The sequence below is a fragment of the Aulonocara stuartgranti genome (genome assembly GCF_965226115.1).
Source record: "Aulonocara stuartgranti genome assembly, chromosome: 9".
NCBI lineage: Eukaryota > Metazoa > Chordata > Actinopteri > Cichliformes > Cichlidae > Aulonocara > Aulonocara stuartgranti.
This window is the reverse complement of record NC_138960.1, coordinates 31195574-31219518: the sequence shown is the minus strand read 5'-3', so window position 1 is coordinate 31219518 and position 23945 is coordinate 31195574. Positions and strand designations below refer to the sequence as shown.

Below are 23945 nucleotides of genomic sequence, written 5' to 3'. Positions count from 1 at the left end.
ACAGATATATTGGGTAAATGCCCAAGACATCTATAGAAATGTAAATCGCCGCTTGATTCATTCATTTGCTTAACTTGTTTTGGACTGTAAACAAGGCGCGAATAGGACACCGGAAACAAAGCTCCCCACAGGAGTTTCCGCACCGGAAGTAGCATATGCTAACGTGCACATAGTCAATTCGTTTTAATTCCCTTGACAAACTCCTTTGTATTTAATGAATAAATCATTTTATATAGTTTTTTCTTACATTTCACACATTTTTGTCTTTATTTATGTGTTTTGAAAAGGTTGGGTTTTTTTTTTTACAATAATTAAATAAATTAGACTAGCATAGATACTAGTGTTAAAAAATACTCCAGTAAAAGTTGAAGTACTGATGAGTTCTTTACTCAAGTAAAAGTGAAAAAGTACAGTACAAGATTTCTAGACTGTCTTAATGTACAAGCTGTGATCAGCTGAACTGCTGCTTTTGTGGATTTGCATAGTTGTTCTGGCTGATTTCCATCCTCTACACTGACAGTGTACTTTTTATGTTTACTCTATAGTATACACTACACAACCATCATTTTCTTAATTTCAAATTTATCTCTACTACCCCTTGTGTAACTTAACTCTGACCATGAGCACCAAAGTCATTGTGCACTAGTCACATACACAATGCTGGAAGATCATATTTTGTCCAAGTTTGAACGATCTAGCTGTTAATTTGAGGTGAGTTTGGCAGTTTAACTATTTTTTAACTTAGGTTGTGGCTCGATTTGAAGTGGATTTGGATGCCTTGCTTGGAGAAAATTCTCCTGTGTCCCTCTGATAAACCTGCTACATAAGACATACATATGAAAATGTTCAGTTTGTCCTTGTGATTACCCCTAGTTGGTGTCTGACCTTCTTTCCTGTGCATCTTTGCTGATTTGATGAAAGCACAGTTGTAATAACCACAGGTTTATTTTATGTTGGTTTTTTTTTAAATGAGTGTGTTCTTTTTCTTTGCCTTCTGGCTTAGGGGGAATGTTTTCTCCCTGGTGTTGCAAGTTCGTAAGGGTCATTTAAAACTCACAAACTAAGCAACATAGTGTATGCTATACAGTGCAACGAGGAGTGCTCTGACCTCTACATTGGAGAAACCAAACAGCCACTCCATAAATACATGACACAACATAGAGGAGCTACTCAGGTCCACCTCAACAGGACAAGACTCAACTGTACATCTGCATCTAAAGGATAAAGGTGCAAATGTTCCCATTTTGGACCAGAATACGAATGGTTTGAAAGAGGACAAATAGAGGCCATTATCCACTGTAAATGATCATTATTTAACAGAGGTGGTGGCTTACGACACCAACTGTCACTTACAGTGTAGTTTTCAGATCCCTTCCCAGGTATCTCACCTCTACTCACATTTTGCGTCACATGATAGAGTAAGACAAGGTTTCACAATGGTTTCACTGAAAACCTCTGGTTTGGTGGTAATGACCCACACCTTTTTTCTCACCTTGGCTCATGTGATGAGGCATATAATTAATACTGGTACAAGGATCCTCTTCAGGTACAACCCTCACTAGGGTTTAAATAACTGGGACCTTCAACCATGTGGTTTTAGAACTGAAGAAGCATCTTAGATTAGAGATGCAATGTCTTCAAGAGATGAAGAATTCTTGTCGCTTGCTTTCCAAGTGACTTAGACTTCCATGAAATAAAAGACTGAGAACCTACACAGATATCTCAATTGCTATTTCCATGTCTTATTTAATACAGGATGGCATTCACTTTCAAGCATTTATAATTGGATGGGCAAAATTCCACAAAGGGGGCAGCAAGTTATTTAATACAGTATTAGTGATGTGAATAGAGGGCAGCATGTGTTAGCCCTGCATCAGATTGGCGAGATGTCCAGGGTGCACTCTGGAGTAATTTAGTGACATTTTAAGGTGGAGTTTGTCCTCCTGCAGAAACTTTAGTTGATGTGTTGTGATGTGACTCTGCTCATCTGACAGCTTTCTGTCTCTGGATTGTTGGAGCATCTTGAGCTGAACCAGCTGAAGGAAAAACAAAGAAATCAATGAAAAACAAATCCCTTTTGTTTTACTACAGAACAGTTATTCTGTAAGTTCAATTGAGTGTATCACAGAAACATTTTTCTCACCACTCAAACATGCCCAGTGTGCTCACAAGCATTATGATTCCCACAATCTTCACTATAGTGTAGACACCAACCAGTATGCCAGCTGAAATCAAACCAGATTTTAGTGTTAAATGTATGTATGAAGTGACAAAATGAAAATAACTAACTAACCTACTTTACCTTCATTGTAAGTAACAGTCACATGACTCTCTGCTGATGTCTGATTACCCAGATCATTAGTGGCCACACAGTAATAAACTCCTCCATCTGTTACATTGAAGCTGTAAATCTCTCCTTCAGATACTTTCACAGCTCCATCTCTGCTCTTCTTGAACCAGGTGAAGTTGCTGACTGGAGGTTTGGCTCTGCTGGAGCAGGTCAGGTTCACCCAGCTGCCTGCTGACACCAAACCTGATGGACTGATGGATGCTGAGGTGTCTTTAGGAGCATCTAAGAAAAAAAAGCGAGTTAGATAACTATTTTTCACTATAGTATTCAGTTGGCTCTCGTTCATTGCTATGGTATGATTTCTCTGCGCCTCATACTGACACTTTTTATGATTTCTTTATAGTATACACTATATAACCATCATCAACTTAGCTTCACATTTATCTCTACAACCCTTTATGCTGCTTAACTCTGACCATGAGCACCATAGTCATTGTGCACTAGTCACTTTACATCCAACACAGAGGTACTTTCACCCCACTGCACATGGAGTTGAAAACTTGCAGCAGAGTTAAAATCTTTTTAACTCTGCTGCCACAAGGACAGATGCAGAAAATCTTTACCACCAGCAGCGCTAAATTTAGACTCCCTACATTATCACATATAAATTTGTATTCATAGAATTAGTTTCACATTTTGACTGCTGTAACACAATCATTTCAGGATAAATTAAGTATTTCTTTTTTCTTCATTTTTAAAATTTCATGGATGACTGGGCTGTCCTTATAAAAACTACTTAAAAATTATATCCCACGAATCATGATGAGCTGACAGGTTCAAATAACAAACTCTGATTGTCTTACATGAAACACTGAGAGTCTCTTCTGTCTCTGCTGTCTTGGTGTCTTTTCCTTGGTTCACAGGATATCTGGCAGAGCAGTTGATCTTCTTTCCATCATGTGTGTCTGACAGAGTGATGTTCTGCTGGATTTTAGTTGTAAAGCTTCCATCTGTGTTTTCCTCTATTTTGTTGTGAGAGTCTTGTTGGAGATTCCAGGTGAGTTGAGGAGGGGAGTGTGGACAGGGAGTGAGAGCTGAGCAGGTTATAGTGACAGACTCCTTCTCCTTCAGATCACCTGAGATTGTAATATTGGGCCTCCAAGGAGAATCTGTGGTTTCACAACACAAACATCAATACTATAGAGCACACATCAGCTTTTAAAATCTTTAAAACTTGTCCTGTGAAATTTTACTATTAAATTCAGACGTTTAGAAATGTCATCAAGTCCTCAGAATAATAACAGTGCATAGACTGAAATAAGAAATTATAAACATTCTCTTAGTGTCAGGCTGTTAGGACAATTTTTCATGGTATAAAATCTAAAACATTTTTCTTTTTTTACCTCTGACTGTTATTTGAAGTGGGTTACAGTCTGCTGTCGCCTTGAATCTTTCACTCTCTACTCTGAAGAAGTATGTGTCTGTGTATGTGGTGGTTAAATTAGAAAACAGAGTGGTGCAGTCTCTCTGACTCAGGTTCCCAGTAATACTCCTTGGATAACCTGCACCATTACTGTTGTAGATGACGTTGGTTGGATTTCTGGCATCAATTTTAATCCACACTCCAAAGGTTTTTCCTGTGCTGATAAATGTCTGTGCTTCTTTGGGTTTGAAGCTACATGGGTTTTGCAAACAAGATCCACTCAGTGCTTCCATCGTCTTTGGTGCAGTTATGGAGAGTGCTGTTTTATCAGAACAACCAGCCAAAGCACCTATAAATAAAATTTAATGATTAACCTGTTCAGACATTAATATTATGCAATTAATTACATTATTTTTCATTCTCACATTTCTGAGCAAATTTTTCTCTTTTTTAATTTTTTTTAATTTAGAATTTAAAAAAATCAAAAATATTATTTTTTTAATAGAGAAAATAAAACACAACATATATATAAAACAATTCAAAAATATGAGATACATAATTTCAGAGGTTCTTATGAATTCAGGATGCCTTGGCAAAATGTAATGTTTCCATTTGTCACAAATCTCAACAAATGTATCAACCTGTTAGAAAAAATAATTTTTTCCATTTTGAACAACCTCATGCCAGTCATTTAGTGATGGGATTTTTTTCCACTTAGCCATGGGAATTGATTCATTTGTTGTGATCAGTGTTGGGATCAATACTCAAAAAAGTAGAAAAGTTATTACACATTACACAGAACTTTTCTTAAAGGTAATGCAGTATATTGCTTAAGTACACCCAGGTTCAAATGTTCAAAAAGTGGGTAGCTTCACTGAAAAGGACGTCCCCCACCCCACGCCCCACCCCCCTTTATCACGGTGCTGGGCAAGGTTCAGCATTTACTCAGCTTTAACATGACTCTGGATTCTTGGCTAACTTCGTGTTAGCATACTGTCTGTGCAGGTACTTGCAAAGAGCCGAAGTTGTGTTACCGGTATAATACTGTAGTTTCTGCATTATATCTGACCAAAATATTGTGTGGGCGCGATCTCCAAATGGTGCCGATAGGATAGGTGTGGTTAGTTTCACAAGCACCGTCAATTCATTTCAATATGAAATGTCCAGTTTGCCAAGAGCCACGTAACTTAGCGCAAGTTTAAATATTAACTGGGGATTTTTGCTTCAGTGGGAAATTTACAGCATAGCTATGTCGTAACAATTAGCAGGAAATTGTAAACCATAAAAATGTTTGAATCGTTTGTGTACTTGATTTAAATATTCTCCTTCCTATGTTATGCACCTTGAGAAAAGAACTCCCTGATATAAATATGCAAGAGAGTCTATGTTCATCATTTCTCCATAAGATGTATTATAAGATTCTTCTGCTTGTGTGTCAAGCTGACTTTACTGAATGAAAGGCTTCATATTGTCTCTTTCTGTCATCATGTAATCTTTGGCAGGTAGATACTTTGATTCTGTATATATTCTAGTATTACTGTAGCTCTTTGTAAAAACATAAAGTGCCGTCATGTTCTCTGTACTGTCATTTGACTTCTTTGCAAAGGCAAATAAAACTCATAAAGACAACCTTGTTGAATGAAGCATCCGACTCAAAAACACAGAGTGCCAACACTTTAATGATCACATGCAATGTTTATATAAAATCATAAAAACAGCTTTATTTGATCGTTTTAGTCCTAACAAAAGTTTATTTAAAATGGACTGAGGAAAAGTGGAAGTCAGAAAAATTATTTTGGAAAACACAGATGCTGCATCTGGCTTGTTTTCATTATTTAGTCCAAAGCCCTGCATATTTGGAAACGTTTGAGACTTCAAATCTTTGGATTCTGTTTTTACCCCTGAGCCATAAAAGGCTGACAGGATTTCAAATTCGTACCATAGGTGCATCTGCTAAAAATCTCAGATGAGCACGAATCCTGGTGACCAAGGTAAAGTAAAGAGATGTCACGTTTTCTAAAAATCTTGTGAGTGTAATAAATCGAGAATAAGGTAATGTGGGGTTTTTGAAAATGATACCCTATGTGTATTTATTATGAGAATGAAGTGAAGCACTGGCGGCCGTCAGTATTTTTAATTTCAATTTCACACAGTGTCAACTTTTTCTGAACTGGGTTTGTAGAAAGTTGCTACATTTTACAAGCAGAACAGCATCTTAACGTCAGCACAGTAGCTGGGACAGAAGTCAATAACATACTAACAAGTCCTAGCACACTGTAGTTCATATTGTTATGTATGTTCTGTAAGGTTGAGCTTTTGAGGCTTTTGATTGAGTCAAGTTAGAACATTGAGGGTGGCAAATAATTTTAAACAGTAATGACTGACTTCCTCTTTTGCAGGATAAAAGGAGAAAGAACAAAACTGACTGCATTATGCAGTGTGATAGTCAGTGCATGTCTATATGTTCTTTCTGACAAGATAAAAACTAGTTTGCATGATTTATCTTAGCTGTTCAAAAGCTGGTTTCATTTCACTCAAACTTTTATTTAATTGTTTTTCTTTTACTTCACTGACATGTGGGGATCTTATTTCCTGATCTTAAGATTTTGATTTTTACAGTTTTAGTTTTACTCACAAATACTTATAGTTATTATACTTTTTATTTTTCAACTGTTTTGAACTCACAGATGTTAATAATCATAAATATAACTGTGGCTTTTTTTCAGGTGAGCTCTCTGGGTAGTTATTCCAAGACATGGGATCATCTTACAATCATCTTACATCTTACAACTTCTTTTAGAAATAAATCTAAAGGATTTGAGGTCAGAGTCAAGTTTTCATTTCCTGTTTCTAAATTGAAATGCTTAAGAAATGGAGGACTACAACAGCAGTTTGTTAATCATGATTCTATATTAGGAAGTAGATGAATGGGTCCAGTCAAAGTCCTGAGAGGGGAGACAACAACATAGTGATTACCATCCAAGTAGCCTACACCACCTAGTGGCGACAGTTGTGCTAGCCACTGAAAATGACTAATGCTGGAGGTTGCGTCGTGGTGCATGTGGGGTTTTGTTTTTTGGCACCACTTTGTTTTCCAATTTGTTTCCTTTTGCCAAATGGTGCACATTGGAGGACTATATCTTATGCAGAAGGTGCAATCTAAAAAAGATAGGAGACTGCAAGTTGGTGGCCACTGGTCTCCGACTTACTCCCTTCCTGCCCATCTTCCAGTGTGATCCTGATGCCTCTGTCGCATCTTGTACCCTGCTGTTATGTGCTGGATTGTGTCAGGGGCATCTCTGCACACTCCGATTCCATTATCAATATCACATCCACAGAGAGTTCTGTGTTAGGACCAATTCTGTTTACATTATACATGCTTCCTTTAGGCAGTATCATCAGAAGGCATAGTGGGAACATTTTGGACCATGTTTGACCTTCGGCAAATCAGATCACTCCTCGGTTCTGCTGCAAGCTGAAAAGTGATCAGCCATGTCGCGTTCGGTTCAATACTGGACCGACCAATCAGACAGCGCCCCACGTCACTGCTTCAGCATCACAGACTGGGAAGTCTTCCGGACTGCCGCTGACAACAACATCAACAATTATGCTGAGTATGTAACAGACTTTATTTACAAATGAAAATGCATCAATGATGTCATACCACAGGCAAATGTACGACCTTACCCCAACAAGAAGCCGTGGGTTAAAGGAGAGGTCCGTGCAGCACTCAGAGCGTGAACTACTGCCTTTAAACCCAGAGACCCAGGTGAATACAAAACATCCCAGTATGCACTCAGGAAAGCAATGCAGGGGACAGGTGAAAAGAAAGAAAACAAAGAAAGAAAACAAAGAAAAGATGGAATTCTGCTACAGCCCTGATACCATGGTGCTGCGACAACAAAACCAAGGAGCGCATCGAGGATTACAGGAGACTTCAGAGAGGAGGTCACACCTCCATCCACATCGAAAGAGCAGAGGTGGAGAGAGTCAGCTGCTTTAGATTCCTAGGTATCAACAACAGCGAGAATCTGAGTTGGTCACACCATGTTGGTGTTATCACAAAAGCAGCAAGACAGCAGTTCTTCTTCCTGCGGCGCCTGAGAAGATTCGGCATGAACTCCAGAATACTTAAAAACTTCTACTGATGCACCATTGAAAGTATTCTGACTGGCTGCATCACCACCAGGTGTGCAGCTGTAACGCTCCGCACTGCAAAGCTCTGCAAAGAGTGGGGAGATCAGCACAGCGCATCACCAGGTCTGAATTGCCAGCGATGCAGGATCAGCAGACAGACAGCGCTGCATGAGGAAGATGTAGCCGATCCGGATTTTTTTCTATAACTGCACACTTCTATATGTTCACGTAAAGCTGAGGAGCACGAACCAAAGAATTTCATTACGGGTAAATGTGGCTACACTGTTTATTTGTATATGACAATAAAACTTGAAACTTGATACATTTTAACTGGTATCCAGATGACATCACATTTTATTTGTCCTTCAGCTTTCAGCCCCCTCTTTTGTGGAACCAGCTCCCAGTTTGGATTCAGGAGACAGACATTATCTCTACTTTTAATATTAGGCTTAAAACTTCTCTTTGTGCTAAAGCATATAGTTAGGGCTGGATCAGGTGACCCTGAATCCTCCTCTAACTTTGATACAATAGGTGTAGGCTGCTGTGGCATTCCCATGATGCATTGAGTATTTCTACTTCAGTGATCTTTCTCTTTCACTTTCTGTCTATACACCTCACTGCATTAATATTATTATTAATATGTGGCCTTCTTCATCCTCTACCAGAGGGTGGTGCTGTCCTTGGTTGGAATAGGAAGAAGCCTTCTATACAGTTGGATTCTTGATCCATTCTATGTGCTACAGATGAGGGGCTGGTGTTGCTGTTGCTGTAAGGACAAAGGCTTGCTGTCGTCATCTTCAAAATGTTTTTCTAATGCGGTCTCTTTTTGCTGCTTTGTGGGTGGTGTCTGGAATTATATAAACATGCTGAAGTTTAAAATGGGAGACAAAAAATACAACTTTAGAGTAAAAAAGAGATTAACTATGAATGAGATCTATATATGTAAATATGAATACTTGGAAAGGCAGGTGCCTTTCATGATGGTTCCTCTTCCTGCACCATTTCTTTCTCAGGTTTCTGCTGCCTGAGGTATTCACTAAGTAGGTCAGCTGTGGCCATCTTCCTGATGTATTCATGGATGTTTGTATTTTCATCCTGGATGGTGGTTCTGACACTCACCAGTCCTCAGACCCCTTCCTTCCACTTAGTGTACAGTCTCAGGGTGCTGGACTTGGTGAAACCCTGCATGCATTATAAGGAGCTTTCTTGTCTTGATACCAGTGGCTTATGTCTCCTCGTTTGGCCACCTGGTTTTTGATGAGTGGTAGGTTATAGGTATCGATCGCCTGGATTCATTTGTGTGCAATTTTTCCTTCTAGTAGTGCAATCCCCTCAGTTCTGACTACTTTCTCTTTGTTATCATCCAACTACACTTCTCTAGCACAAATCACATTTTGGTGTGATTGCTTGGGGTTCAAGCCGTGGTTGCATATTGCCTTTGATTTCGTCACTGCCTTACCTGTCTCCTCTGGTAAATCTGTGATCCTTTCTGTCATTGTCAAATGAAAACCAACCAAAAGACAATTCACTTACCTAACCTTCTAAACAAAAAATCCTAACTGAGCTCCTAGAAGAACTCCTGTCTTGTCTGGTCTTCTCCAGACAAGACAGTAAAACTGTTTTATCTACAGTTTTACTTTGTAATATTGTTCATACTTGTGCCCACGTAGCCTGTCTGGAGTGATCCTTTGCCCGTGGATTGTGCTGGTTGTGTGTGTGTGTGTGTGTGTGTGTGTGTGTGTCTGTTTGTGTGCGTGCGTTTAAGTGGTTTCTTTTTTTAATTAAATTTTGAAATATACATAGTCCTTTGTCAGTGTGTGCAATGCTGGTGTTCGGTGTACTTTAAGGTTTTTGTGACCTTTAATGAGTTTTGTTTTTGTTTTTATTGCAGTGAACTGAGGACATACCAGTAGCTGTGGGACCTCCGGTGGTGAATCGTTTTCCACACTTCCGTTGTTGTACAGCACCTGGGGTGTAGACTTGATTTTACATGTGAGTTTCGTTTGGTCCTCAGCTCCTGGTAAGTCCAGTTCAATATATAGTTTTATTTAATTTAGCAAACTATCACAGAATGGGCTGTACCACAGTCAACTTTTGTTGTTTTATTCCTTGTTTTTATTTTTACAAATATAATTGAAGATATATTAATAATAGAGCCAGTCTGCCTCTGTTGTGCATCTTTGAACGTGTGTAATCGTTTTCTGGTTTTAAAAACACTGTATTTCATGGGGGTGAAATTCCCCGAGGTTGCGTTGTCATGTTTTACTTTTTCAAATAACCTCATTGACCACTTTGTCACACTGGCAACCTGGCCCTGATATCTCCCCTGGGTAGAGTATGCTCACATGTCAGGGAGTTTTTATTGTTTTATTTGCTTATGCTTCAAAAGTTATGTTATACATATTTCACCAGACACAGTTTTCTGAGCCTGTGACACTGACAAGAGACCAGCACAGAAATACATATCCGCAGAAGTTGACTTGCATTATATTATTCTTAGAAATTGACCTGCAACACACATACTCTGTGACACACACACACAGCTTGCATGCAGACAGACATCAGGACCTGCGTGACAGGAAATGTGATTATATTTGCATATTGACGATGTAACCTATAAAAATAAACGAATACTGCAGTTCGGTGTGATTTGCTCTGAGCTTTTCACCCGTGCAGCACGTTAACCTACACAAGTGTCTCATTGTTGTTTATTCACCTGACTGTTTGTTAACTGTAAATCTCTGACATCACAGTTCACTCAAATCAAATCAAATCAAATCAAATCACTTTTATTGTCACATCACATGTGCAGGTACATTGGTACAGCACATGTGAGTGAAATTCTTGTGTCACCTCATCCTCCATTGGTCTCTCTCCTTTTGAATGACTTGGTAGGCACTGCCAAAAGCAGTTGACCATTAGTGTTTTTATGCACACTGATTACATACATTAGCTCCCAGGCACACTGCAGGACAACATGAATGGCTATCTGGCAAGGACATTCCCCTAAAATCTCTCTTCCACAGGCTATCCCCACGCTACATTGGTCCCTATGAACTTGGGGCCGTAATAAGCAGTCAGATTAAAGTTCCCTATGTCCATGTGAATTCATCCTACATGTATCTCAGGTCAAGCCAGTGCTCCCCAGTCTATTGTAGGAGGGAGAAGTAGGATGAGCACACACACACACCATTATTCAACATCACAGTAAAAAGTGTCAACATTTGCATGCTTGAATGGTAAACGCTCCTCCTCGTGGACGAATATAAAAATTAAGAGCAAGTATACCAAAATAAAATTTTAATATAAAGGAATATATTAGATGAGATTAAGATAAATGTGTGATCAAAAATGGCATTTTCAGTGATTTTCAACGGGATATTTTTTGTCATTAAGAGTAAATGTGTCAGTTTGTGTGAGTTGAAACAGCTTCACATATAACTCAGTTTACGATCATCAATTCTCAACTGACTGAATGACCACACATGCGCCATGATGTATTTATGCAGGCAAATTTGGTATATCAGTGTAACAGGCAAAAGAAGAAGTTTTTCCTAACAATCACTTCAACAATCCAAATAATATAGTTACTTTCCACTGTTAATGATAAACTATAAATTTACCCCCAAATCCTAAAATATTGAAGATTCTATTAAATCAAACAGACCAAATTTAAAGTATAATGAAGATTTGGAGGAATACCTTTATCCACTTCATTATGATACTATAAAAATAACATGCTTTTACTGAAGACTAACCAAAACTTTAATGCTTTGCCACAATTTGTGTTTCTTAACTCACTTTCCAGAACTAATCAGTTAAATCAACATTCCACTGACCAATCACATTATAATGCAGGGACAAAACCAACATAGGGATATCAGGTATACAAAAAAACTGCATGAAGAGCTGGCTCTGTCCTCGGGTTTTTGGTTTTCTTTCTAAATTAAGTTAAGATTCTATCTTTGTAGAACTGAACATACAGCAAAGCTAAGAAATAAAATATTTCTTAATATTACCTAACCAGCTGTGTGCTGCCAGAGATTAAAACTCACCAGCAGGTGGTGCTATTGTATTTTTCGGGTCATAGTTGCAGTAACCAATCAGGACTTGGCAGAGCCAGGATCAGAAAGTAATTCTCACATGTGCCGTCTTGATTGAACAGTCTCTTTGAACCCAACTCTATCCTTATGTGTTATTTCATGGCTGTAAGTATGTTATGTTTTGTTTTTTTTACTTTATGTACATTTGTGAATTGTGTGAATGGATTCAGGCACAGACTCGAGCTCTTTGGAGAAAGAGTACACAAGTTTATTTACAAAACTAATGTCCAGAATGTCTGTGAAGGTTCTCAGTCATCCAGGTCATCGTAGTCAAAGGAGCTTGCAAAGAAAGAGGCGGTGGTTTATGACACCAACTGTCTGCCATCTATAATCCAGTTTTGAGTTCCCTCCCCAGACGCCTTAACGACCACTCACATCCTGGGCCATCTGACCTCAGAAATTCGCATTTTGTTCTTTCTGTTTATATCCTGTAAAAGAGGAAGTCAGTCAATACTGTTTCTTGAAAGTCTAAAATGACTCCGTCACTCTGAGAATAAGTTTTCTAACTTCCCTCATTCAAAACCTAAGGTTACAGAATATAATTACTAACTTCAAGTATGAATGTCACATTGTATCATCAGTTAATATTTACAAGCTACACCACCACAAGATGCAGGGAGAATACATAGTACAGGTGCTTTAGGTCAATTAGTTTTAGTTGCAAAGCTGCTATAGACATGAAATTATGGGCTAATTATAAAAAAAATGCAAGAATAATACTGTCCTGTGATAGATGAAGTCAGAAAGGTCTTAAGTCTGCAATTACTCAAGCCCAAGCACTTTTTTATTAACGTTGGTTATTCGAAATGTGCATAACATTTTACAGAATACACATCACTCAGTACGAGTATCACATTGTATCTGTAAGCTTTGGATGCACAAGTATTGTGAAGTTGTCACTACTGTTGCCTCTCAGCCCAACACACAACATTTTAGGTCAATAAATGCAAAAAGAGAATTTTATGTTTCAATTACGTGCAAAGCTTGTTATTAAAAATAACAAGTGTGCTTCATCTTCATTTTAGCAGAATTTAAAACATGTAATATGTTCCATAACAAAAATACACACAGATAGGAAGCACACAACAAAAATATTTCACAGGAAGTAAACTGCTAGTGTGACATCACTTTAATGCCTCATTTAAAAGAGGGTTTTTTTGTTTTGTTTTTTTAGTTCACTGCCATTATCTAACTATATATGGATCGGACACAAACATCCTGATTCTTATCAGGTTACCTGAGATGAACTACAAAACAACATTTCTCTGTACAACATCTGTGCAATACATGTCCACACTCATTTCTTCTGCACTGGCTTTTTTTAGCCTTGCACATTTTGAACTGTTAAAACATCACATCCTGCTGCTGCGTGCTGTCCTGCACTCAGTCTAAACAAGGTCCAGGTTTCTGCTTCAAAAACTCAGTTTCATCATAATGAGCATCTTCATTTTCTGCTGTTTAGGCTGCTTCCTGAAGAGACAGACTCACACCTATCGTGAAATGAAAAAAAAAAACTGGAGGAAAAGGCTCATTCACTTGATTTTGATAATATTAGAACAAACAGTTCTTACTGAAGACAGTCACAGAAATCCTCAATGCTTTGCCAATAGAGTAAAATTGAAAAACAGGAAGTTTAATTGCATTTTATGTTTCTTAAGTAATTTACCAGATTTAGCTCAGTCAACTAAAACGCCTGAACTCTGTGCAACATTATTCTTTTTTGAACTTACACTATTTAAATTTTGCCTTCACCTGATTTCTTTTCTTCATGTAAAAGTCATCCTACAGACTACTGATGCTGCCTAGCTGCATTCTCACCTGCCACCAACTTGCAGTCTCCTGTCTTTTTCAGATTGTCCTTCTGCATAGTTCATCAGAGTGCACCTTCTGCCACTCGTATATTTAACTCTACATTACATAAGTTGTTATATGTTACATGTCAGTCTATGTTCCATTTTTTTTCTTTTATACGGTAAGTGTTTTTCATGTAAATCATGTTTTCATATAAAAGTGAGCATTTCAGTTCCTAAAACTACCTTTGCTTCAGCTACAGTTTGCTAGGATTTGTCAGTGTCTTATTGACAACATCTACAGATATGCAATAATAAATAAAAGTAAACTATAACAAATATGGTACTGAAGTCAGGATCTTTTTGAAACAATATATAATAATCTAAATTCATGGGTGCAATTTATACAATGTAGCAATTTTCTACAAACCCAGTTCTAAAAAAAAACTCTGGGGATGCTGTAAGATGTAAATTGAAAACAGAATTAAATGATTTGCAAATCTGTTACGGCCCTGGCCATAATGTGTCTTGGTAGCCGTTTCTTGTTCTGTCTGTGTCTTTAAGTCTCTGCAGGTCCCTGATTGGATAAGCTGACGGCTGCCGATTGGTCCCCTGATCATGTGGTTGCTTTCAAAATCCCTCACTAGCAGTTGGGGCAGCCACTGACAGCAGCAGCAGACCTGACCCTGGCCTCCAAACGCTGTAATATTTGTGATTCCCGTGACTTACAGAGCTTTGAATATAGTGTGTAAATTAGCCTTCACTTGTAAATAGCACTTGTAAATAGTCACTGAAGCCGAAGTGGTGAGCTGCCTTGTTGTTTTCTGTATTATTTCCTTCTGTTTATTCAGTTAGGGAGTTAGGCGTAGCATTTGTGTTTTGTTTGTTCTTTTCATCATGTAGGGTTCAGGTAGCACCTTCTTGACTGATTAAGCTGGTTTTGTTTGTTATTTTGCCCTTTGTTCACCCCAGAAGTCACGCTTCAGTTTAGGCACAATAAACCACTGTTCACTAAGAAATTGTTTTTTCTCTGTGTGGCTTTGGGGCCCAGGGCGGGGTCACTTCTTTTTTTTAACTCTTATGTTACGTTCCTGTACCCCTAGACTGGGGCGTAACAAAATCTCATAAGTTTATATTTTATTCACAGCAGAACATAGAACACATATCAAATGGTTAAAGAGAGGAAATATACTATTTTCAGAGACAGAAAAAGGTCATACTGAGTTTGATTGTTCCCCCCAAAAAACAGACACATTCAGCATTTCCTGTTCTTTTAACAGCAGTCAGTAAAACTCGGGGAACAGAGGAGAGCATTTGTGAAACTTTTTGGAAAAGATTGTTGTCCCTTTCTTGTGTCATAGGGTTCAACAGTGTTCAGTTTGTCATATTTTTGGTTCCAAAATGTGCCAAATGTTTCCAGGTGGTTAAAGGCCTGGACTGCAGGCAGACCAGTGCATCGCCCAGATTCTTCTACTATGAGTTCAAGCAGGTGTAATAGATACATTATGTGATTCATCTTGCTGTAATATGCATCAGCAGTGATGGTGCCTTTCCAGATGTGCAGCCTGCTAATTACATAGGTACTGAAGCACCCCGATTACCTGTCTGTGTTACACTGTTGCCTACTTGCTGTCTACATTCAGTCTAAAGAAGGTCTCTGGTTGGAGAAGAAAATCTCTTCATAATGGCTGTCCTCATTTTCTTGACACAAACTCTGTGAAATAAAACGCACCAAACTTGAAATGCTATGAAGAGCTTGAGGATACAATAAGGTGATACTAACATCTAAAATCTGTTTTTGAGCACAGTCACGCTAAGCCTTCATTTTATGAGTGCACATGTAAAAACTACAATCATCAGAGTCAGTTTCCTACCTGTGCCTGATGTGAAGCTTGACGTGTTGATTTTAGTCGCCTAGAAGTTACAGAGATGTAATCATCAGAAATAATAATAATAATAATAATAATAATAATAATAATAATGATATCTTGAGCAATCTACCTGAAACATTTCCTACCAGCTTAATTGAACAGGTCAGTCCAGAATCCATCACAGCAACACATTCATTGCAAAATAAATGGTTACGTGTTTACACTCTTCAAAATATGTTTATGAATCTTGTGCAATTAATTAATTACATAACTTAGAAACTCACAAAGGGAACTTCAGACACACAGGAACGATAAAATGCATCCTATTATCATTTGCATGAAAAAATATTTCTATTTTGTGGAATATTTCAGCATCTTATGATACAATCTGAAGAAACTTCACATCTGTAGCTTTGTTTTCCCAGTGATACAAAAACTGAAATACTGAAGCTATAAACTTAAAGATATACCTCAACACTTCCACTGGTTTTAGTTAAAAGTTCAGTCAAAATGAAACCATTGACAGTTTCAAGCAATATCACAAGATAAAGAAAAGTGAGACAAAATTCGATATTCCACGGATGGAATAAATCTGGACTGGATGTTGATCTTAGAGTCTTACCAAAACACAAAAACCATACAGATGAGTACGATGATCCCAGTGATCCCTCCTACAGCAGACCATGATAAAGGCTGATGTGTTCCTGCAGATATAAAAAGGTTAGTGACAAATGCACTTTGATAAATATCATGTTTGTCACTGAGTGTTCAGGCTTATCTGAAGGTAACTTAAATGTTCAAGTTGCTGTGAATGGTTTAATCTATTTACATTCAATCAAATGTTAAGAGAGTGAAAGCTTTCCTATTAACTTAATGATCTCAATCAATAATTTCATGTCTTATTTAAAACAGCATCATATTCAATGTTGGGGCCACAAACTTTGTGGTGATAAGGTTGTGTCTGCATGGTGTTGTATGTCTATTCCAGGGATTTGGGTTCATGTGGGAGGTTTTAATGAATGATAGATTTAATAGACTGTATTTCTTTTGCTGACTGTGTTCGTTTGTGCATGTCAAATGCCTTGCCTTCTTTAGATTGCCCTCAAGTAGCTTGCATGTGCTTGCGCTTGACTGCAAGGTGGATGGATGACTGAAATATGGAATAAATGCTCAATGGAAAATGAATGGAAGCTGGATTGTTTGCTGGTCTATTTAAGAATGAGTCAGCAAAGCAGTTCTCCCTACTTCATCCTCTGCGTGGCCTAATTGATATCAAGTCACTTCATTCAGTTCAATAGACAATAAAGCATTCTGTGCATTAGGGCAATGAATCTGACCAGAAGAAGACAAGCAAGCAGTTGATACTAATGTATTATGGGCACTTCTGTTTCTTCTATTTGGGCTTGAATTTTCTGAGGATGACTTAAAGCTCTTGGATCCTGTTGACAGTGCTTTCATTTCTGTAAATATGGATGTGTTCCCATTATTCTCACCAAACTTTCTTCAATAAATTCAAACCTGTTAATCACAATTCTGCATACAGTTTATTAATTTTAATAAATGATTGATTCTTGTGCTGCTGTCTGCATTTACCTGTTGGATGAAGCTCTGCTGATGTCTGATTACCCAGATCATTAGTGGCCACACAGTAATAAACTCCTCCATCTGTTACATTGAAGCTGTAAATCTCTCCTTCAAATACTTTCACAGCTCCATCTCTGCTCTTCTTGAACCAGGTGAAGCTGCTGACTGGAGGTTTGGCTCTGCTGGAGCAGGTCAGGTTCACCCAGCTGCCTGCTGACACCAAACCTGATGGACTGCTGGATGCTGAGGTGTCTTTAGGAGCATCTGGAGAAACAAACAAACAAAGACATATCACACAAATCATGTTGTCCTATAGGATCCAGTTCAACAATAAACTCTGATTGTCTTACATGAAACACTGAGAGTTTCTTCTGTCTCTGCTGTCTTGGTGTCTTTTCCTTGGTTCACAGGATATCTGGCAGAGCAGCTGATCTTCGTTCCATCATGTGTGTCTGACAGAGTGATGTTCTGCTGGATTTTAGTTGTAAAGCTTCCATCTGTGTTTTGCTCTATTTTGTTGTGAGAGTCTTGTTGGAGATTCCAGGTGAGTTGAGGAGGGGAGTGTGGACAGGGAGTGAGAGCTGAGCAGGTTATAGTGACAGACTCCTTCTCCTTCAGATCACCTGGGATTGTAATATTGGGCCTCCAAGGAGAATCTGTGGTTTCAAATATGTTGCAAATACATACAAATAAATACAGTATATAATACACTATATCTTTCTAATGTAGAATCATTTGTTCTGTTATCAATTTATTTAAACTCTACACTTAACACACTCTAATCCAGTGTACTGCATTGCACTGCACACTACACTTTACACGGTGATTATGAACCACTCCACTGTCACATGTTTGCTGGTGCATTGTTTTTGTTTTGATTTTCAAATATTTTTATGATGTGTATTATCATTTCTATTTTACTTTATTCAATTTATTTTGATTTCAGATTACTTTTTATCTCATTAAGATATTTGTTTTGTCATCTTTTCATATCTTACAAATAATTGTTATTATTAACCCTGTAAGACCCAACCCATCAAAAAATAGCCAGAAAATTCAGATTTTTTTAGAAATGAGATGTTTATAAACCCTTATAACAAAATCCACATTTTGTTTGCTATATCATGATATATTTTTTATTAAATATTTATTATATTTTTTTGTATTGCATAAGATACGTGGCAACTGTTTGTTAAAAACAATGTTCATTTTTAAAAAAAAACAGTTTTGTCCATAACATTTTGAAATTATGGCAAATATTGATCATGTTGATGAGATAGAGGTTATGATACAAAGGGCATTATAGGGTTAACATGCATGGACATAAAAGGAGTGAAGCCTGTCAGTAGTAAATATGTTAAGGGAATGGACAGTTTAAACCAAATTGGCAGAAGTTGTAAAAATCCCAAAATCATTACTGAATGACTGTGATCTTCATGGCCTCAGGTCAAACTGCACTGAACACACACAGTTCTGTCAAAAGAATCAGTGCGTGAGCTCAGGAACACTTCTGAAAGCCATCAGTAGAGCTGGATGCAGAAATGGAAGTTAAAAGTCCATTCTTGCTTCGTCTAGTTGGAATTATTTTACATGAAGTGAGACGGAGATTAGAACTGGCTTTAAACGATACTGTGTTCTGTACAGACCTGTCACACTCTGAAACTGTTTTCAAAATGTTATGACACAATAAAAACAGTATATTGACTGCTTCAGAAAGAATCCTGTACAGTTAAGAAATAAAATGTAAATCAGGAAAATCACTGTGACTGTATTGAAACTTTTAGGCTGAAAAAATTATATTTTAGAATACAGAAATCTATTTGAATGTGTTTTATTGTCATTTTGTTATTAAACATTCATTTATTTTAAAAATAACTCACCTCTGACTGTTATTTGAAGAGGATCACACTGAGCTGTTGCCTTGAATGGTTCACTCTCTACTCTGAAGAAGTATGTGTTTGTGTATGTGGTGTTTAAATTAGAAAACAGAGTGGTGCAGTCTCTCTGACTCAGGTTCCCAGTAATACTCATTGGATAGGTGCTAACTGCTCCACTACTGCTGAAGATCACATTGTTTTTGATTTTGGTAATATAAGAATTGTTTTTAATCCACACTCCAAAAGTTTCACTTGTGCTGATAAATTTTGGTTCGTCTTTGGGTCTGAAGCTACATGGGATTTGCAAACAAGATCCACTCAGTGCTTCCAGCTTCTTTGGTGCAGTTATGAAGAGTGCTGGTTGATCAGCACAATCAGCCAAAACACCTGTAAATACAGTGTCATGATTAATAAATTGTTGACTCTATCTTCACTGGCCTTTCAGATTTTGTTTGTCAATAAAGTTCAGATTGTAAAATGACTCCATGTCTGTGAATGACTGAACTAACAGTTCACCTGGAACAAAGAGGACAATCAGCAACATGCTGACTGTCACCATGTTCACACACAGGAACTTGTTGATGCTGTTGTTGAAACCCTGAATTAAAAACACAAATCAGACATTTAATCACTTGAATTATGGATTTTGAAGAGATTATTCATATTTCTTTAAAACAAATTCTTAATCCAAACTTCCTCTGTGCAATACGAGCTGTCATCATAAGGAACCATTGTTAACAACATCTGACATATGAAATGAGTGAAACTAAATCACCAGGAAAGAAAATGACATAAATGTGTCTGTCAGTGCACTAAAAGAACAATCACAAAATAAAAACTTCAGTTTCGTTAAATAAAAGCATAAAATGTTTCCTTACCAAACAGAGGAGGAGCCAGACATTTGAAACACCCGGGGCTTAGCCCTAAAGGGTAGTATGCATGTGGGATTTTTTTTTTTTTTTTTGAGGGGGGGTGTAGAAATGACTGAAAGATTAATAGGCTCTGTTTTGAGTTTTGTTCAAAAAAGAATGACTTCATATAGGGAAATATATATATCACACATGCAGGACACCTTAAACTAGTTTTTTAATTGAGCAGCAAGACAGAACGAAGTCGGGGCTGTATCAAGACACAGGGACTAAACCCCAATTCAACCAGACCCAGAACTGATCCAGAATTAAAACAGGACTACAACAGTTCAAAAGCAGGATTACTGAGGACTTAACCAAGACAGAACCACAATCAGAACTAGATGATAGTAGCACTAAAAATCATCATAGACCTGCACTACACTTATTTATTTAATTCTACCAAAGTACAATATTTAGATTGAGAAAAGTTTATATAATTATTTAGCCTTGTTGTGCAAACAAGCCTGCAGAACTTAATAAATATAGAATTTGAAAAATAGCAAACCTAAAAAGAAACACTAGGTACGAGATACATGAGTACCTATGATACAGTGATACTTTTAGTAAGCAACCATTTGACTAACATGTGTGTCTCACCTGCTCTTGTTCATCTCTGTTCTGTCCTTATTCTCCTCTCTCCCTCTCTGTTCCTCTCTCTCCCTCTTTGTGCTGACAATCATCAAATATACAGTTGAAACCAGATATTTACAAACTCTTCAGATCAAAACAAACACTTTTTTAATTGTAACATCAAATCAGACTAAATGTTTATTTTTTTAGATTGATAAATATAAAAACATATTTGTTAACTTTAAGAGTAAAGAGAGAAACTGTCTGTGTTTTTTAATTGCAAATGGCACCAAATTGTATTCAAATTGAGCCACACTTATGGAGCTCCACAGTTCTTTTCCTGGTGTTTTGGTTGACATCTCTTAATTTTCCCATTTCAAAGAAACAGGCTCTGTGTTTTGCCTTATATGCATCCACAGCTGTGCCACCAATTTACTCACATGGACTCTACTAACCTATCAGAAGCTTCTTCAGCTCAGAATGGAATCGTCTGGAGTTTTCTTATTAATTAACAATAAACTTAGTGTACATGTACTCCTAAATTTAATGAAAGTGATAAAAAATAGACAGCTCTGTCTCTCTTTATTCTGACATTTAACTAATTCAAAATATATTTCAATATTTATCTAAAACAAAAGTTTACTCTAAATTGATGTTGTACAGTAAAAATGTTTTATGTTTTCTCCCTAAAGTGTATGTAAATATCTGGTTACAAATGTGAATATCCTGCTGTGTACTGAAATCCCTCTTGTTTTGCATAGAAATATACTGAACAACAAAGCATAATATATAAAATAACATTTACCTGAGTTTTTTCTTTGAAAGAACCCTCTAATGTCCATTCTTATATTTCAGTACATAACTGAAACCGAATTAGTCGGGGAGGGTAAGAACTGAAAATATGAAATAAACACACGTAAGCTAAGACTCTCTAAAAAATAGCATTTGTTCGGCTTTTCATTTCGCCATTTGTTGATTCACTTGAAGAGCAAGTAAAATAATATTGGTCAAGTGATCAGTTTCATATCAATCTTTCGTGATGCACCGTCATATTTACATTATTTGTACGGTACGAATGATTTGCTTTGGTACCTGCTCAAACTTAAGCTCTCCTTAGTATGGCTGGCTCCGTCTCTCCAACAGCGGACTCACGGGCAGCAGCTCCCCCCGCCCCCTCGCTCAGTCGCTTAGTGCCTGAGCTTGGATCATACCAATATCAGGGGGGGATTCACGCACAGTCGTAAATTCCCACAGTGTGCACTATGTGCTTCGAATATTGTGTGTACTTTTTGTTTTATACAGTTGTCAGCCAGGCATCTAACTATGAAAAAATTACACTCCAAAATACCCCGGGCTTCTGACAAAACAACCCGGGCTTAAGCCCCGTAAGCCACCCCCCCGCTCCGCCCCTGTTACCAAACAAGTCCCCGTTTAGTCTCACAGTTTTAGAGTGAAATGAAGCAAAATTACAATAAACCCTGTAAACTAGTGGTCATCATTTGAGAAAGAAGCAAGCACTAACATACCCACTGACTAAACCACACGATACAATCAACTGTGTCCTTCCTGCTTAAAAGCTGAAACAGGGGATATGACATGTCAATCTATTTTTAACGTCCACTCTGAACTCACATTCACAACCTAAAAGATTTTTTTAATGTCAATCCTTCAGAGCCTGCAAACTTAACCTTAGTTAAAATATTTTTTTAAAAATCCCAATATGAACGTCACTTATCATCAGGAGCAGTAGCGGTTTTTGATACGGGCGACACGGGCAGTTGCCTGGGGCGGCATCGTGGTGGGGGCGGCATCAGGGGCATCGGCAAAAAATAAATAAAAAATTGCTCGTACTCATGCTGCCCCGACATCAGCCAGCGCATATTGGGAATGGCATCGGTTTTCTATCGCCCATTTGCTGGGAGTAAGGGCGCCCTCTGATTGCGAGGTGCGCCTGCTGCTTGCGGCTCAGGGAGGAGAGGGCGGGGCGGCGGGGGATTCTCTGGCTGGCTGGAGCAGCATCTAATAACCGACTCGCAAAATAAAACAAAATAAAAACAAACCAACAAACACGAAAACACCAGACATCATGATACAGACTTATAATTTGCACCGATGTTTTTTTCGAAATTCTGTATGCGAAAAGTGCGCCTGCTTGCTGCTGTGCTGAAGTCAAAGTAAACTTCATTGTCATCTCCGCTATACAGTCCAGTATGTAGAGAGACGAGACGACGAGGCTCCAGTTACAGCAGTGCAAGTAAACGAACAACAAATATAAGAAGAGTAAGAAAATAAACATACACTTTAGGACTAGGAGTGAAGGGATCAATAACAATTTAAAATTTATAATTTACAGTTTGATGATTTAAAGTCACACACAACCTGTCGACAGTGGAGGAGAGACCTGCTGCTTGCAAATAGAGCAAATTTCATTCATAATGTTGTAAATCCAAGCCCATTATGTATTCTTGATTTGAAATCCCAGAAATAAACCTTAGACAAAGCAAATCTGTGAACTAAGGTGTAGGTCTATTAGGTTATGTTGTGGTGATCCCTGAGTTGGGGGATGGGTGTTCATACTGGAGTGCAAAATGAAAACCAATGGAAGATGAACAAGAAAAGTTCAAAGCCATCAGGTCCTCAGTTTAGAAAAAAGAGAAAAGAAGAGCAAGAGAAACGAGCAAAAGATGCAGGTAAGCAGATGTGTCATTGGATAATGGCAGGTCATCCTGAAACAATCAGACTCATATTCAGAATACTTCATTAATCCCTAAGAAAATTATGTGGGTTACAGTTGCTCCAAGAAGAAATGGTAAAAATAGTAACAGTAACGGACTAAACTCCAAACAATACATTATGTTACAGATTTTACACATTTAAGAAATAGCACTAATACACACAGACCACTAAATTATAAATATCAATGATAAACAGAGGGGATTATAAATAAATATCAAGAAAGTTGACAAGAATATTCCAGAGTAGAGAAGAGCGTGTGTAAAATGGCTGTAACTATAGCAGTGTTTACAGTGTGTTAGATGGAGGAGGTGTGCAGGGAGATGGTCACGAGCAGGAATGATTTCCTGTGTCGGCCAGTGGTGCTTTTCGGTAATCTCAGTCTCTCACTGAACGTGTTCCTGTGACTAGCCAGCATGTCATGGAGTGGGTGGGAGGTGTTATCCAACATTGTCTTTATCTTGGACAACATCTGCCTCTCAGACACCACCCTAACGGAGTCCAGCTCCATCCCCACAACATTACTGGCCTTGTGGATCAGTTTATTTAGTCTGTCGTCATCTGTGACCCTCAACCTGCTGCCCCAGCATGCAACAGCATAGAGGATTGCACTGACCACAACAGAGATAATAACATCATCTAGTAGGGATAGTGAA

The 23945-nt window shown here is 37.9% G+C and overlaps 2 protein-coding genes across 3 annotated transcripts; both read right to left on the bottom strand.

The window, feature by feature from the left end:
- Positions 1-1901: 1901 nt before the first annotated feature.
- LOC309714612 (sialoadhesin-like) lies at positions 1902-13820 on the bottom strand (the record flags this gene model as incomplete). Its single annotated transcript, XM_082547158.1, has 6 exons — positions 1902-2036; positions 2144-2225; positions 2303-2572; positions 3154-3459; positions 3694-4062; positions 13772-13820. The coding sequence occupies 6 exons, from the start codon at positions 13818-13820 to the stop codon at positions 1955-1957; spliced, it is 1158 nt and encodes a 385-aa protein (XP_082403284.1). The 3' UTR covers positions 1902-1954.
- On the bottom strand, positions 12727-22901 carry LOC309713803 (myelin-associated glycoprotein-like). Of its 2 annotated transcripts, none has more exons than XM_082545667.1 (9): positions 21973-22901; positions 19592-19673; positions 19079-19462; positions 17549-17854; positions 17208-17462; positions 16237-16318; positions 15618-15657; positions 15345-15457; positions 12727-13443 (listed from the first exon to the last, which is right to left on the bottom strand). In XM_082545667.1, exons 2-8 carry the CDS (start codon positions 19632-19634, stop codon positions 15383-15385), a joined length of 1185 nt encoding a protein of 394 aa, XP_082401793.1. In that variant the 5' UTR covers positions 19635-19673; positions 21973-22901; the 3' UTR covers positions 12727-13443; positions 15345-15382. The 2 variants fall into 2 exon arrangements, with proteins under 2 accessions (XP_082401793.1, XP_082401792.1); XM_082545666.1 differs by having other exon boundaries at positions 22083-22901.
- Positions 22902-23945: the final 1044 nt, after the last annotated feature.

Bases quoted from the DNA above. Each gene is read 5' to 3' on its own strand.
- LOC309713803 (XM_082545666.1), bottom strand. From the start codon at position 22,154: ATGTCATATCCCCTGTTTCAGCTTTTAAGCAGGAAGGACACAGTTGAT. The intron at 17,463-17,548 runs GTAAGACAATCA...TTGTTTCTCCAG, and splicing joins AGAAACTCTCAGTGTTTCAT to ATGCTCCTAAAGACACCTCA. The intron at 15,658-16,236 runs GTAAGACTCTAA...TGTAACTTCTAG, and splicing joins TGTATGGTTTTTGTGTTTTG to GCGACTAAAATCAACACGTC.